The 16,907-nt window shown below is 33.0% G+C and overlaps 1 protein-coding gene across 14 annotated transcripts in view; it reads left to right on the top strand.

Annotated features, from left to right (window-relative positions):
* The window catches only part of OSBPL1A (oxysterol binding protein like 1A), a 305,323-nt gene that overhangs the window by 97,975 nt on the left and 190,441 nt on the right, over positions 1 to 16,907 (top strand). For 13 of the 14 annotated variants that reach the window (XM_074276711.1, XM_074276727.1, XM_074276751.1 and 10 more), the window contains one exon: positions 16,798 to 16,904. In XM_074276711.1, the coding sequence (XP_074132812.1) occupies positions 16,798 to 16,904 (107 nt within the window). Of the gene's footprint in view, positions 1 to 9,981; positions 10,079 to 16,797; positions 16,905 to 16,907 lie in introns of those variants that run through there. The other variant, XM_074276791.1, reaches the window with a different exon arrangement.

The following is a 16,907-nucleotide window of genomic DNA, read 5'->3' as shown; positions in this document are numbered from 1 at the left end:
TGTTTTTATAAGGTTACATTCTTCATATGAAATTACATAAGTATAACATACTTTTTAAGCTTATGTTTAAGCTAGAAGGTGGTTTGATTTTTCAGTATTAACTTTTGACAAAATGACTAAAGGAGAATGTGGATGTTTGTATTTTTGTCATATGTACTTTATTAAAACTCATTAAAACAAAACAAAATGCATAATCCTCTCTGATAATGATTTATACTTCCATGAAAATGTTATCTGGTCACTCAGAACCGAATTCCAAGCACTGACTCTACTGAAAAGTCTGATTCAAATAAAAATAAAATCTAAATTGTGAATTTGGGTTGAGATTTTTTTTTCCATAAAAGAAAATGGGGGGAGTGGTTTATAGAACAGATTTTGTAAGAGGAATTAACTGATTTGACTTTACTGCCAAAATAAAATTTCACAGAAAAACCTTGTATCATGTGTTCCTTAAAAAAACCCCAGATACACACCCACATCCTACTCCACATTGCAGATATAGTTTTCCAGTGACTTTTTAAGAAGCCTACAGAAAACAATCCAGCTCTTATAGTAGTAATTGTTGGCTTTGAGTTCAATGAAACAGCAGTAACATTAGAATCATGATTTTTATTTTTCATTATTCTTGCTTTGACAGTTTAGTTTAATGCACAGATTCTTATAATGGACCTTATTGTTATCCCAGAATCTGGACTATACCTGTTAAATTTTTCTCTGCACCAATCCTAAACCTCTTTCTTTCTTTTTTTTTTTTTTAATTATAGCTTTTTATAACAAAATAGATGCATGGGTAATTTTTCAACACTGACCCTTGCAAAAACTTCTGTTTCAACTTTTCCTCTCCTTCTCTCCACCTCCTCCCTTAGATGTCAGGAAGTCCCATACATGTTAAATATGTTAAAGTATGTGTTAAATACAGTATATTTATACAGTTATCTTGTTTCACAAGAAAGATTGGATTTAGAAAGAAGGTAAAAATAACCTGAGAAGAGAAAACAAAAATGCAAGCAAACAATAAAGAATGTAACTTTTATGTTGTGGTCCATATTCATTTCCCACTGTCCTTCCTCTGGATGTAGCTGGTTCTGTTCATTACTGATCAATTGGAATTGATTTGGATCATCTCATTGTTGAAAATGGCCACATCCATCAGAATTGATCCTCTTATAATATTGTTGTTGAAATATATAATGATCTCCTGGTTTTACTCATTTCACTTAGCATCAGTTCTCCAAGAGCATATAATCCCAGAATTTAAAACCAGAAGTGGTCCTTTGTCTGTCTCTCTATAGTGAAGCATTGTTTTCCTGCTATCGTTCCCATGTATTCATATAGGAAAACATACAGTTCATTAATAGTCGTATCAGTTGAATTTCTAAGTGGGAAAAAATCAAACTATTAAAACAGAAGTTAGATAAGTAATTTCTCTGAACATAATAAGCTTTGAAACAGCTTCTGCCCAACTTAAGTAAGTAGAGAGTAAAAGTAAGGAATTGAAAACTCTGATTCACACCTGATACCTCCATTCTTACATTCTGGTTTTTGCAAGTGGGCATAACTTTACTATCTTAGGCTCCAACAGTAGCTCCCAGGCTGTTGGTCCTGTTGCTTCAGGCAGTAGCCCTACAGATTATTGTATTCAACCCATGAAGCTTTGCTTCAACACTCGATTTTTCATTCTCTAGTCTCCTACTCCAACTGCCATTTCATTTTGCTCATTTGCAAAATGCCTGATACCACTACTAACCCCTTCTATTACTATAGTATAGTAGTGCTCAGTTAAAAACAACAACAACTTTTTGTGAAGTGGAAGTTTTTTCCTTTAATGACAACTCCATAGCATCTTCAGGCTCTGAGCTTGCAATTTTTTCAGTAAGTTATATCTCAATCATAAAGGATATCATTTTTGTTTATCAAGCAAATGAAAGAAACTAAAATTTAATTAAACTTTATTTTTAAAAATTAAAAACTAACCTTCAAAAACACATTTTGCCTGGAATTCATTTTAACCACACCCTTTTCCTCTCTTTTAAAACTTAGAATAGTCTTTTTAATCTTATATTTTTCGATTTTAAAAAAGCATCTTTCCACCTGAACATTGCTCCTTTACCCCTATGCTTTGTCATGAATTAACAGGAGCTGAATTTCAAGACTAGTAACCAAAGGGTCATTCTTTTAAAATTTAGCTGGTTTTTGCCTTCTTTGCCAATACCAAATGAATTCTATGGGATGAACTATGGGAAAAGAAAGGGGAGAAAAAGTTGATTTTTCCAGTGGCACAAGAAGCAGATAGGAATGATGAGTCAGCTAGCTTGATCCCAACAAGAACTGTGCTTCTCCAAGGAGAAGTGCCATTTAAGTAGATGAGGCAAGGCTATAGAAAGAGTATAGGAGACCTTCAGAGAAGAGAGTCTCAGAAGTCTATTATGGGTTGATCAGATCATTAAATTTGTTTCCTTTTTTCCTCCTATACCAGAACCTCATGGAAGGTGGCAGAAGGTGAATAGGGAATTAAGGAAGGAAGGCAGAAATATCAGGTGTGACTTAACTTCTTGCTTCTCCACTAACACATTCATTTATATACCCCTGTATCAAGCTGTGGCAATAGTTCAGGTGAGTCATGGTAAGGGTCAGTATCATTGTAGTACAAGTAGAACTAAAATGGAGAGTAAAAATTGGTACACATTGGGCACAATTGGTAGTAGTAGAATTGACAAGAATTGGAAGCTGATTGGATAGGAGAGATGAAATATAAGAGTTGGAAACTTCAAACATGAGAAACAAGGATTATTAGAAGTAGAATAGAAGGCCAAGCAGTTTTGTGGTGGGGACATGTTGGAACATACTGAAGTCATTGAGATGCTGATGTAAAACTTAAATGTAGGTACTTAACAGGTGTGAAGTTAAGAAAAAGGAGGTCAGGACTGGATGTACATGAAAGGTGGTAGTTGAAATTACTGGAGTAGATAACATTTCTAAGAGAAGAAAGGAGAGGACCAGCATACCTATATTAAGGAATTGGAAAGATGATGAAACAAAGGAATGGTTAAAAAAAGTTGGAAAACCAATACTTCAATATATCTGAAACTAGTGGAGGAAAGAGAGAATTAGAAAGGAATGGTCAATATTTGAAAAACCTTCAGAGAGTTTATGGAAAAGGATGGATAAGGATGGAAAAGAAGTTACTGGAATTGGTAATTACTGATGATGTTAAAAGTGAATGGTTTTCTTAGAGTGGGAGAGAGCAAGACAAAAGCCAGGTTAAAAGGAGTTGAGGAGAGAATGAATAATCCACAAATTATATTACTTGCCTCTGAATAAGTCAAGATTTGATTTTTTTTCTTTGAAAGATATAACAGAAAAGGACTAAAAACAGCCTGTAGATCTGCAATCAAGGTGATAAAAATAATCTTTCATTTTGATGAGCTCAAGGAAATATAATTAGCTTAGATACTACAGCTCAGGTGTTTGCTTAATGTGATGATTTTGTGAGTAGCTGCTGACTGCCTTTGTGGCCAGAAGTTCAAGTGGAATGTAATTTCTAAAAAACGTACATGCCTCTATCCCTAACATAGAAATATTTTTCCTTTCATCTGAAATAATTTTTTCCACTTTATATATATATATAGAGTATATAAAAGCAGAATTTACCCAGTTGCTCAGAATATTTTTTCCTCTACACATATCCTGCTCATCTTTGTTCTTGGATCCAGAAGTTCCTAGTTAAAGTGTTGCGTATTGATGGAACCACTTATTGTCGCTGTAAGAGTTACATGGTTGTTTGTTTAACTATACAGGCTTTTTACATCTGAAGATGCTGTGATGCAGGTTTTTTTTTTTGGGGGGGAGTGACAGTGAAGGGAAGGTTAAACAGGTGGCAGGAATAGCAGAATATAAGTGGTGTTACCAAATACTTTTCTCATGGCTATTTCTGTCATCTTTAATTCTATTTTTGGGCTGTTGTTTTTTTTTTTTTTTTTCTAAAGAGATATTCTGTGGATATCTAGGGCACTTTCTATTTTGTTCTTTTCTTGCAAATACTTGTATATTAATAGTTTTCTAATTGACCATATATGGAATAAAATATATACTAAAGCTAGATTAATTTAACAAATACAAATATTTACTAAAACTTTCTTGTAAATTATATTCCTATTGAAGCTTATAGGAGTTTGGAAAATGATTGTTTTGTCTTTACAACTTTGAGTGCAGGTATTAAAAGTTAGCCACGTTATCCAGTGGATTTCTCACAGAGGAAAATAGGGAGTTATCTATGATTTTTAACTTTTTATTATGAATCTGTCTAAAGGGCCATTTCATATGGTAGTAAAATTGTCTTTTGTTTACTGGCAATAAAAGAATAATACATTTGTAGACAGTATGCCTAAGAGGAGCTTGGGAAAGCCTCTCTGCCCCCCTGGAACACCTTTTATATTTTTTTAAGGAGATGCTATTCCCCTGACAGCATTACCTCCTTGATAAATATGTGATATGAACTCATCTGGGCCTGATTACTTCCCTTGCCTTCTTAACCTAATGAAGATGATGGTCTACTTTATATACTTGGATTTTCCCCTTGGACTTGTCTTTGTAAGAAGAAAAGCAGAATGAGATGAATGATAAGAAAAAGAATTGGGAGTTACAGAAAGGAGAAAGACTGTACACATAGACTTAATTTCTTGGAAGTGAAGCCTGTTCATTTCCAAGATCCCTGCTGAAATTCACCTAGTCTGCAGACCATAATTCAAGAGGACTCTAGATTATTGAATACTGGATGACTAAAAAGGGAAGGAACATTGTTTTGATTGGTTATGACTTTTGGGGAGTTTTGTTATATCAAATAAAGTGTGTTCTATATTCATCATTTTCTTAGTCTGGGAACTTGAATAGGAAGTGAGAAAACTTTTCTTAATAGTATAGAAATATAGTTTATTTTGGACAGAGTTTTGCCCTAACAGAACTTGCAGCTCAGCTGATAACACCATATAATATTACAAGGTGATTATAACAGTGTTAGAAGATAAAATATTTTGTAGTAGCTTGAGGCAGAAATTACTAGTCAGGAAGATCAGAGAGACAGTATTCTGGGCTTTAAAGGTTGCAAGTGGTAGGAAATCATTAGGTGAAGTGGGGGAACAGAGAATGTTAAAAGAATAGAGAAAGAAGGTGGTGTTTTCCAAATTGTAGAAAGCCTTTGCTTGCCAGGCAAATTATTTGGAAGCTCTCAAGTCAGCTTAATATCTTCTTCTAAAACCTGAAATAATACTTTGTTTCTCTTCTGATCCCTTAGCATATTCTACGTTATAATTATTTTTGTATTGGGTATTGTCTTTATTGGACTACAGGCTTTTTAAGAACCAGGAGCAACATCTCATTTATCTTTGTCTTCTATCTAACACAGTGCCTTGGTATATAGTAGTTGCTTAGTAAATATTTGTTGAAGGGCAGCTAAGTAGCGCAGTGGATAGAGCACCAATCCTGAAATCAGGACTACCTGAGTTCAGATCTGCTCTCAGCCACTTAATACTGCCTAGCTGTGTGACCCTGGGCAAGTCACTTAACCCCAATTGCCTCAGCAAAATAAATAAATAAATAAATGTTTGTTGAAGTTTTGAATATGTATATAGTACAATAATGTGTGTGTGTGTGTGTGTGTGTGTGTGTGTGTGTGTGTGTGTGTGTGTGTGTGTCTGTGTGTATTTGGGGGGAGGGTTACTCCTACCTGAAATTATCAGTAGTATAAACAAGTGATAAAGAAATTAATGAAAAAAACTTACCAGGCTGTTCTGCTTGTTTCCTTCTGGCTTTCCCTCTTTTTTCTTTTACAGATATATTTTCTCTTTTCTTTCAGCTTTTGGAGCTTAGGCCTATTAGTATTTCTAGGCCAATTTCTATGCCCTTTGGGGCATAAGCAATTTACTTTTTGGTCATTTTTCCAAATGTTTCTAGAATGGTGTCTAGAATGGCCGAATGAACATCAGCAGAGTATTACAATGGTCTTTTGCTCCCAATCTCTCCAGCATTTGAATTTTCCTTTTTTGTCATCTTTACATATCTAATTTGGTAGACATCGAGTGCTATTTATACTAAATTTTCTGTATCTGGAAGAAAACAATTACTTTGTTAAACTTTTTCCATTAACTTTATTTTAAAAAATAGTTTTATTGGTATCTTTTGTTTTTATATAATCTAAATTTCTCCTACTGTCCCACCTTCTCAGCGACTTATCCTATATAACAAGGAATATTTTTAATAATATTTTTCCAATTATATATAAAGATAATTTTTAACATTAAAATTGTTTATAATAGCTTTTTATTTTCAAAATACATGCAAAGTTTTCAACTTTCAGCCTTGCAAAACCTTATGCTCCAAATTTTTCTCCCTCTCCCCTACTCCTCCCCTACACAGCAAATAATCTAATACAGATTAAACATGTGCAGTTCTTCTAAACATATTTCCACATTTATGATAACATTTTTTTTAAACTGAGTTTCAAGTTTTCTCCCTTTCTCTCTCACCTTCTCCTCTCTATGACAGTAAGAAATTTCATACAGGTTAAATATGCACAGTTGTATAAAACATTTCCATATTAGTAATGTTGTAAAAGAAAAAAATAGACTAAAAGAAAAAAAGCACCAAAAAATAAAATGAAAATTGTATGCTTCAATCTGCACTCAGATTCCATCAGTTATTTTTCTAGAGATGGATACCATTTTTCATCATAAGCCCCTTTGGAATTTCTTAGATCATTATATTGCTGAAAATAACTAAATTATTCATAGTTGATTACCATAACTTGTTGCTGTTACCATGTACAATGTTCTGGTTCTGTTCACTTTACCTTCTTCAAATAACTCTCCTTGTTTTTCTAAAGTCATCCTGCTTAGCATTCCTTATAGCATAAGAGTTTTCCATTACATTCATATATCACAACTTGTACAGCCATTGCCCCGTTGATGGGCATACCCTCAATTTCCAATTATTGATTACCTTAAAGAGAGCTGATATAAATATTTTTGCATAAATAAGTCTTCTCCTCCCCTCCACTTTTAAAAAATCTCTTTGGGATCCAAACCTATACTGATATTGATGGATCAAAATAGACATATAGTTTGATTGCCTTTTGGGCATAATTCCAAATCGATTTCCAGAATGATTAGATCAGTACACAACACCTCTAACATGGTACATGATGTTCCAATTATCCCACCTCCTATTTAAATTCTGTTTTTTCCTTTTCTACCTTATTAGTCAATCTGTTAGATGTGAGCTAGTACCCATTCCCCTCCAATTTTCCTGCAGGGTAAAATAGATTTCTATACTTTTATTGAGTATGTATGTTATTTCCTATTTGAGCCAGTTCTGATGAGAGTAAGAGTTTACTCACTCTCTCCTCCCCTTCTTTCCCTTCACTGTAAAAGCTTTTTCTTCCCTTTTTTTTTAATGGTACATAATTTGTACCATTCCGCTTCTTCCTTTCCAGAAATTGGAAACTGATTAGATGCCCATCAATTGGAGAATGGCTGAATAAATTGTGGAATATGAATATTATGGAATATTATTGTTCTGTAAGAAATGACCAACAGGATGATTTCAGAAAGGCCTGGAGAGACTTACATGAACTGATGCTGAGTGAAATGAGCAGGACCAGGAGATCATTATATACTTCAACAACAATACTGTATGATGATCAATTCTGATGGACGTGGCCCTCTCCAACAATGAGATGAACCAAATCAGTTCCGAGAGAGCAGTAATGAACTGAACCAGCTACACCCAGCGAAAGAACTCTGGGATTGACTATGAACCACTACATAGAATTCCCAATCCCTCTATTTTTTTTTCACCTGCATTTTGGATTTCCTTCACAGGCTAATTGTACACTATTTCAAAGTCCAATTCTTTTTGTACAGCAAAACAACTGTTTGGACATGTATACATATATTGTATTTAACTTATACTTTAACATATTTAACATGTATCAATCAACCTGCCATCTGTGGGTGGGGAGGAGAGGAAAAATTGGAACAAAAGGTTTGGCAATTGTCAATGCTAAAAAATTATCCATGCATATATCTGGTAAATAAAAACTATAATTAATTAAAAAAAGGAAAAAAATATTATCCCTTCATATTCAATTCACACCTGTGCCCTCTGTTTGTATATATTCCTTTTAACTGCCATAATAATGAAAACATTTCTTTTTTTATAACTTTTTATTTACAAAACATATACATGGGTAATTTTTTCAACATTGACCCTTGCAAAACCTTCTGTTCCAAATTTTCCCTCCACCTCCCACCCACCTCCTACCTACCTATTGGGCAGGTAGTCCAATACATGTTAAATATGTTAAAATATATGTTAAATGCAATACATGTATGCATATTTCTACAGTTATCTTGCTGTACAAGAAAAATCAAATATAGAAAAAAAAAACCTGAGAAGGAAAACAAAAATGCAAGCAAACAGCAACAGAAAGAGTGAGAATGCTATGTTGTGGTCCATACTCAGTTCCCATAGTTCTCTCTCTGGGTATAGATGGCTCTCTTCATCACTGAACAATGGGAACTGGTTTGAATCATCTCAATGTTGAAGAGAGATCCATCAGAATTGATCATCTTATAGTCTTCTTCTTATCATGTATAATGATCTCGGGGTTCTGCTCATTTCACATAGCATCAGTTCATGTAAGTCTCTCCAGGCCTCTTTGGTCATTTCTTACAGAATAATAATCTTCTATAACATTCATATACCATAATTTATTCAGCCATTCTCCAATTGATGGGCATCCATTCAATTTCCAGTTTTTTGCCACTACAACAAGGGCTGCCACAAACATTTTGCACGTGTGGGTTCTTTTCCCTCCTTTAAGATCTCTTAAATAAGCTCAGTAATAACACTGCTGGGTCAAAGGATACACACAGTTTGATAACTTTTTGAGCATAGTTCCAAATTGCTCTCCAGAATGGTTGGATTCATTCACATAATGCATCAGTGTGCAACTTTTCCCACATCCCCTCCAACATTTGTCATTATCTTTTCCTGTCATCTTAGCTAATCTGAGAGGTGTGCATTGGTATCTCAGAGTTGTTTTAATTTGCATTGATGAGAACATTTCTAATGTCCTAATGAGGTACAAGTAACATCTTCCCACATAGGAATGTAAACCTTATTAAAGATAAGATAAAACTTAATCACTTTCCTGATTACCTGCTTATGTTTCTCCAGAGTGCTGTATTTGAAAATCATTTTTTTCATTCTAGCTTTGATTTCTGTATGTAAAAACTGCCTGTTTATATTCTTTGACCACTTACCAATTGGGGAATGACTTGTATTCTTAAAAAGTTGATTAAGTTTTCTATATATTTGAGAAATGAGGTCTTTATTAGAAATACTTGCTATAAAATTATTTCCCAGGTTTCTGATTTTCTTCCTTTTTTTTTTTTTTTTTTTAAACACATAATTGGGGTTAAGTGATTTGCCCACGGTCACACAGCTAGTAAGTGTTAAGTGTCTGAGGCTGGATTTGAACTGAGTTTTCCTGATTTAAGGCCAGTGCTCATTTCACTGTGCCATCTATTGGCCCCTGCTTTCATTTCTAATCATGGTTGCATTGATTTTGTTTGTGTAAAATCTTTTAAATTAATATACCCAAAATTATCCATTTTGTATTTCATAATGTTCTCTGGTCATATTATCAGTATATGAGAATCTGATTTGACTAGGTCACCTTCCTTTGCATTTTAAAAATATTCTTTACCCAATGTTGTGCCAGGTGAATTTTTTTAGTTACATTTTATTTATTTTATTTATTTTTAATGACATCTCCCCCAAATAATGTGAAGGTAGTTTTTAACACTCATCTTTACAAAACCTTGTGTTCCAAATTTTTCTCTCTCTCTTCTTCCCTCTTCTCCCTCCCCTAGATAGCAAGCAATCCAATATAGTTTAAACATGTGCAGTTCTTCTAAACAAATTTCTATATCCATCATGCTGCTCAAGAAAAATCAGATCAAGAGGAGGGAAAATATGAAAAAGAAAAAAAATCAAGCAAATAACAACACTAAAAAAGGTGAAAATATGCTTTGATCTATATTTTAGTCTCCATAATTCTCTCTTTGGATGCGGATGGCACTTTCCATTACAAGTTTTTTGGACTTGCCTTGAATCATCTCATTGTTGAAAATTGTCCATCACAGTTGATCCAGATGAATCTTGTTATAATATTTTTTCTAACTTTATAAAACAATTTTTGGTAGAGACAGTGGTATCGCACATTATAATTAATTTAGGTAGAATTCTTTTTCGTAATATTGGCTTGGCTTACTTATGAGCAATTGATTCTTTTCCAATTGTTTTGAATATGATTTTATTTGTGTGAACAGCGTTTTGTGATTGTTTTCATATAGCTCGTTTCCCAACATCAAAGTCTTTTCCAATGAGTCCAGTTTTCTCATTTTGTGGCCATAGTGTTTAATTTTCAGTTTCAGTATTGACTTTCCAGTGAGTGGTCTGAATTAATTTAAGTATTGACTGATTTGATCTCCTTACTGTCTAGAAGACTTTGTCTTCTTTAGCACTATAATTCGAAAACATCCCTTTAACAGCACTCAGATTTCCTTGTAGTTCAACTCTCACTGCCATATATTGCTACTGGAAAAACCATAGCTTTGAATAAATGAACCTTTGTCAGAAAGATGATGTCTCTGCTTTTTAGTATGCTGTGAAGAACTATCATAACTTTCTTTCCCTTCCAAAGACCAAATTTCTTTTAATTTCATGGGTGCAGTTGGTAGCTGTAATGCTCTTTGAGCCTAAGAATATAAAATTTGACAGTATTTCCACTTCTTGTTCTGTTTGCCAGGTAGTGATGAGACCAGTTGTAGCTTATAGCATTCACTTAATGAATGTTTATAGAATTGACATATTTATATGCATAACCCTTATGTGAAAATTTTGTTATAATTTTCCCCATTTGACTACTTAGAATTCTTAACCTAAATGCAACAATTTTATATGTACAGCATCTTTGTAATTTCATATGATCAAAATTGTCTGTCTTTTTTTTTTTTTTTTTGTACTTGCCTCTGTCTTTTGTGGTTAAATATATATCTTTTATGCATTGCTGTGAAGGGTATATAATCTGTTCTCTTTTAATGGTCAGGTAAAATAAAATTTATTGTGGAATATTTTGTAACTTATTAGTCCTTAATCTATTTTCTATAAGACTGTTTTCTAGTTTTCCTGGTAGTTTTTATCTAATAAGGAGTACTTTCCCAAGTAATTTGTATTTTCCAGTATGTAAAATACTGGCTTATTGAATTAAATTGTTTCTGATTTTCAGTGTTTCATTGGTATATCATATTTATTTTTTAAACCAGTCCCAAAAGATTTAGGTTTATAATCTCTAGAATTGTGAGTATAAAAGGGTTATATTTTGCCAAAGAACTGTCTCTTTTAGAATAATAATGTGGTTTTTGAATGGTTGGGTTTTTAATGTGATTAATTATGTTGATTGTTTCTTTAATGTTGAATCATCATTGTTTCCCTGGCATAAATCCCATATAATCATAACAATTTTTTAGATAGATTGCTGTAAACTGTTTGATAGAAACGTGTTAAATTTTTTTGTAGTATTCTTTAATGATTCTGGCTGATAATTTTCTTCTTGTGTATTATCCTTTTCTGATTTAGGAACTAGTGCTTATATTTGTCTTGATAAAAGGATTCTGGTAGGAATCTTAATTTTTGAGGATAATTTGTGAAGTATAGAAACTAACTTTTAAAAAAGTTTGCTAGAAATCTTCTGTGAATTGGTTAGGTTCCTTGATTATTTCTTTGCAGATAGAACTGTTTCCTTTTCTGAGATTAGGTTATTTAAGATCTGTATCTGATTTTTGATAGTTTGGATATTTTATATTTTTGAAAGTAGTTCTCTGTTTCTTTTGTGTTACCAGTTTTGATAGCATATAACTGCCACACAATAATATATTTTTATATTTCTTTTCCAGTTCCTCCCTCCCTCCCTCCATCCCTCTTTCCCTCCCTCTCCCTTCCTTCCTCTTTTCCTCCCTCCCTCCCCCCTCCTTCCCTTCCTTCCTTCCTTCTTTCTTTCTTTTCTTCCCTCCCTCCCTCCATCCTTCCATTCATCCTTCCCTTCTTTCTTCTCTCCCAATTTCACTCTCTCCTTACACTCTTCATTCCTCCATTCTCTCCTTCACTCTCTTCATTCCTCCATTCTCTCCTTCACTCTCTTCATTCCTCCATTCTCTCCTTCACTCTCTTCATTCCTCCATTCTCTCCTTCACTCTCTTTTCTGCCTCACTCCCTTTTATCACTTCCTCCCCCTCCTTCCTTCCTTTCCCTAGCACTTAGCATAGTACATGGCACATAGTAGGTATTAAGTAAGTGCTTGTTGATTGATAGATTTGGAGTATTGCTGCATTACAAATTGAAACCTGGAATTGTTATTTTTCCCTTCATTTCTACCTTTTCTTTATTTTCTTCTTGATATTCTAGCCTTTTTATTTTCTTATTCAATGTTTAAATTATTTTATCTAATTTTTATGAAGTGTCTTTTTATAGTTTTTTTTTGGATTGGCATTGATATACAATTGATGTGTTTTATGTATATTATATTAACATAAATTTAAAGCATAATGTGTTGACTTAAAAGAAGTATCTCTTTTAAAATGTAAACATTTTAGATGAAAAAGCAATTTTCAAAATTTTAAAAGTTATTTTTAGGAACAGCTAGATAGCATAGTGGATAGAGAACCAATTATGGAGTCAGGAGGATGTGAGTTCAAATTTGGGTTTAGACATTTAATACCTGTTTGACCCAGGTCAAGTTACTTAACCCCAATTGATTAAAAAAAAAAAATTTATTTTTTTAAAATGTACAGATCTCAGGCTAAACTTGCAGTAAAAATAACTACTTATAGGTACAGAAACATAATGGCTGCTATCTTTTAGTTAGGAGTTATTAAATGGCTGAAATGTTTTTATTATATGTAGTTTCCTATAACAATTTTACTTATTAAATATCAAAGTAGAAACAGTATCATATCAAATGTCTTCTATTAGGTGCTTATATTATATATTATTCTCACGAGGCTAAGTTAAAGTTTGTTTGTGGTTACTCTTTAGAAACTGTAGCTCTTCAGTGAAATTACATAACTTTTAACCTAGTTTTAGATCACCAAATTGGCTTGCTTTTGCTATGTCATTTTTTTCTTAGTAATTTTCTTCCAATTCAGGTGCTTGAGACAAATTACAAAAATATTTTTTTTTAAACAAAAAACCAGGTCAACTATTTGTTTTAGTAATACTTACGTTTTATTTAGAAGCTCATAAGCACTCCTAAATGAAACAGTTGGTGGTTCAATGGCTAGAGGCCTGAGCCTGGAATCAGGAAGATCTGAGCACAGATTTGGCCTTTATAGCTTAATATTATAGCTTTGTGACTCTGAGCAGATCACTTAATCTCTGCTTGCCTTAATTTCCTCAATAGTAAAATTAAAATAATAATAGTATCTATGTTGCCAGGCTATTGTGAAGATCAAATGAAATAATATTTGTTTAAAAATATTAGTGCTTAGCACAGTGTCTCGCATATAGCAGCTATCATATAAATGATTCTTGCCTTTCCCTTCTCTATTATAATTATGCCTATTTTTTGAAATTGCATTTATTCATTATTCAGAGACTGCATAATTAAATATTTGCCATATGTATTGCATTGTACTAAATGCTTGATTATATAGATAGTTATTTGGCATACCAGATAAAGTGCTGGACTTGGAGTTCGGCAGAATTATATTCAAATATTGTCACAAATACTAGCTCTGTGACCCTGAACAAGCATTAATTTCTCTCAATCTATTTCCTCATCTATAAAACAAGGATAATAATGACATTTGGATTATTTGGGTTTTTGTTAGATTCAAATGGGATAATATGTAAAATGCTTTGCAAATTTGAAAGTTTATTATATTATTATTGTCATATAATTTTTGAAGGCTTAAAAAAACTATTACAATTGTGGTTTTGATTCCCTTAACTCTTTTAGGAAAGAAAGTATTAGATGACATTATAAATTTCTTTAACAGGCATATGTTAGTCTATTTTTTGCATATTTTACCTGGTATTTTAGTATGTAGCTTTCACCTACCCACATGTTAAAAGGACTAGTCAGGGAAGTCTAGGTTTTATTATCAAGGATTAAAGAGATATGATTAAGTAAAAATATGTAAGATTATAATTGGGAGATGATGTATATTCTAATAAATATTTATTAAATATGTTCAAAATGCAAAAATAAATATGATGATTTCTGAAGTTTATAGAAAAAGTAAATATTTTACTGCACAAATAATTATATGAATTTGATTTGTGGTAGATGAATAGGATAAATGTCACTGAGAGCTCAGAGAAGAGAGATATTTCAGGGGAGTAGAGATATTTTTATTGCAGACATGGTACATAGTGTTATCATTGAGCCTCAGATTTGGAAGAGACCTCAAAGTCATCGTCTGCCCTCTGTTTTTGAACAGCAATCCCTTCTCTCTCATATTCTACAAGTGGTCATCTGAAGTTCACATTAGACCTTTCATGAGGAAACTCAATGCCTCTGAATGTTATTTCCCTGCCCCACTTCTTACTTGTGGATATGAGCCCAGGGATTGCCAAAGTATACAGAGCTCTGGGTCAGCAATCTGAAATCTGGAAGAGCTTAAGTTAAAATGCAGCCTTACATACCAACTAACCATGTAACTCTGACAAACCTCTCAACTCTTAGTCTTGATTTTATTAACTATAAAATAAAATGGAGATCACACCACCACTCACCTTACAGAATTGTGAGAATCAAATGGAGATAATTGTAATATGCTTATATCACAGTGCCATGTACCTCATAGATACTTAACAAATACTTGGTGTTTTGTTTTTTGTTTTTCCCTTTCTTTTTTTCTTAGGCAATCTGGTAGCTCCGTGCACCCATGGGCTTACTGTATTGCTCCAGACTTAGTGTGCCTACCTGATCAGCTTTAGTTCTGTTGCATATCAAAACTCCTCTACTGAAGCAATCCATCCCCCTCTTCCCTGTCAGCAGTGTTTACAGGCATCTGCTACCACTACGCTAGCCTAATTTCACTTTTGGATAACTCCTATTTGGGGGCAGTTTTTCTTTTTATTAAACCTTATCCTACTACTTTTCAGTTTTTATTCATTGCTTATAGTTATGTTTTCTGAAGCCAGAATGAATGTCTTAATTTTTTCACATAATAAATCTCTAGATAAGAATTTGAAGATACTATTGATATTCAGTCAATCTTCAATTTTCATGGGAATAATCTTTAAAATGATTTTATAGTAAAAGCTCTAATGTTGATACATTGGACCTATGGGAAATAGGAGGGTAGATTCTCATGACTGTTAAATAGCTTAAAATATACTTTTTTGCAAACAATTTTTTATTACAAAACATTTATTCTGTTAATATGTACTTTCCCTAACATAGTAGCCATGAAGTAATCCATAAAATGCATTACACAAAATAAACTTGATAACATGCAAAGCATTATTTCTTACTAGGAATTCCCTAAAATTGAATTCTATGACCTTTTGTGCTAATGTCAGTTAAAAAACAAAACAGAAAACCCATTGATTTTACTCCGCTTTACCTTGGCCACCTCTGAAAATCAAGAGAGGGGTTGGTAGGACTTTAGTTGTTGCTATTAGAAGACTGAATGTACAGAGATTGCTTCACTCTGCAGTGGTAGTGTGAATGAGACAAGTGAAGCATCTCACGGGATCCCAGCTGCTTCACAATCTTGATTGTGTTGTTGCTCTCATTTTCTCTATTGTGCATGGTTGCACATTTGAAAAAGAAAATGAGGTTATTAATAAAATCATATGAATGCTTGAAGATATAAAAGTTAAATGCACAAATATTGAGGATTGATTGCATTTCCATAATTCTATTTTCCAAATAAACAGTTCTGATTTTGTTTATTTGATGTTCCTGTTGCACAGCTCCTATTCACATAACTGTTGTGATTTCCCTTCCCAACATAGTCTTCATTTTGTTAATTCCCTTTTAAACATGTGCTCAGAAATGAATAGTTATTCCAAGTGTGATCTATCTTCATTTTAGACTATCTGTTTTTTAAAATAAAGGTTAAGATTTTTCAAGCTTTTTTGGCTATCTTGTCACACTGTTAATTCTAATTTGCATTCTATTAAAACCCCTACATATTTTTCACCGGAACTATTTGTTGATTAGAACCAGGTCTTCATCTTGAATTTTGAATTTAGATTTTTGAAACTAAGTGTAGTATAGAGTTATTAGTATTATAATTTTACAGTAATCATATTATTGTTATTATCCTGTAATAATCATCATTATTATAATCATATGTATAAGTGTGTGTGTGTTTATATGTATATGTGTGTGTATTCTTCAACAACTAGCATGTAGTCCTCAATAAGTAGTATTATTGGGGCAGCCAGGTGGCGCAATGGATAGAGCACCATCCCTGAAGTCAGGTTCAAATCTGACCCCAGACACTTAACACTTCCTGGCTGTGTGACCCTGGGCAAGTCACTTAACCCCAATTGCCTTAGCAAAAAAAAAAAAAAAAAAAAGGTATTATTGATCGTGATCGATTCTGTATAATTTGTTCAATATAGTTCAAAAGCAGCATTACATCAGTAGTATTTGAAGGCATTTGTGTAACATTAGTATTGCTAAAGTCCCATTAGTTTTGTTGCTTTTTTTATTTATAGAAATTCTTCCATCATTTCTTCAGAAAGTTGAAGCTGTATCTGAAGCCTCTGGAGAAACTTGTGCAGCTTTGAATGATTGTCTTAATCTCTTCACCAAACAAGAAGGGGTA

This window comes from Sminthopsis crassicaudata, chromosome 1 (assembly GCF_048593235.1).
Source record: "Sminthopsis crassicaudata isolate SCR6 chromosome 1, ASM4859323v1, whole genome shotgun sequence".
Lineage (NCBI taxonomy): Eukaryota > Metazoa > Chordata > Mammalia > Dasyuromorphia > Dasyuridae > Sminthopsis > Sminthopsis crassicaudata.
The sequence above is the reverse complement of the archived record's forward strand: the minus strand, read 5'-3'. Positions and strand labels throughout refer to the sequence as shown.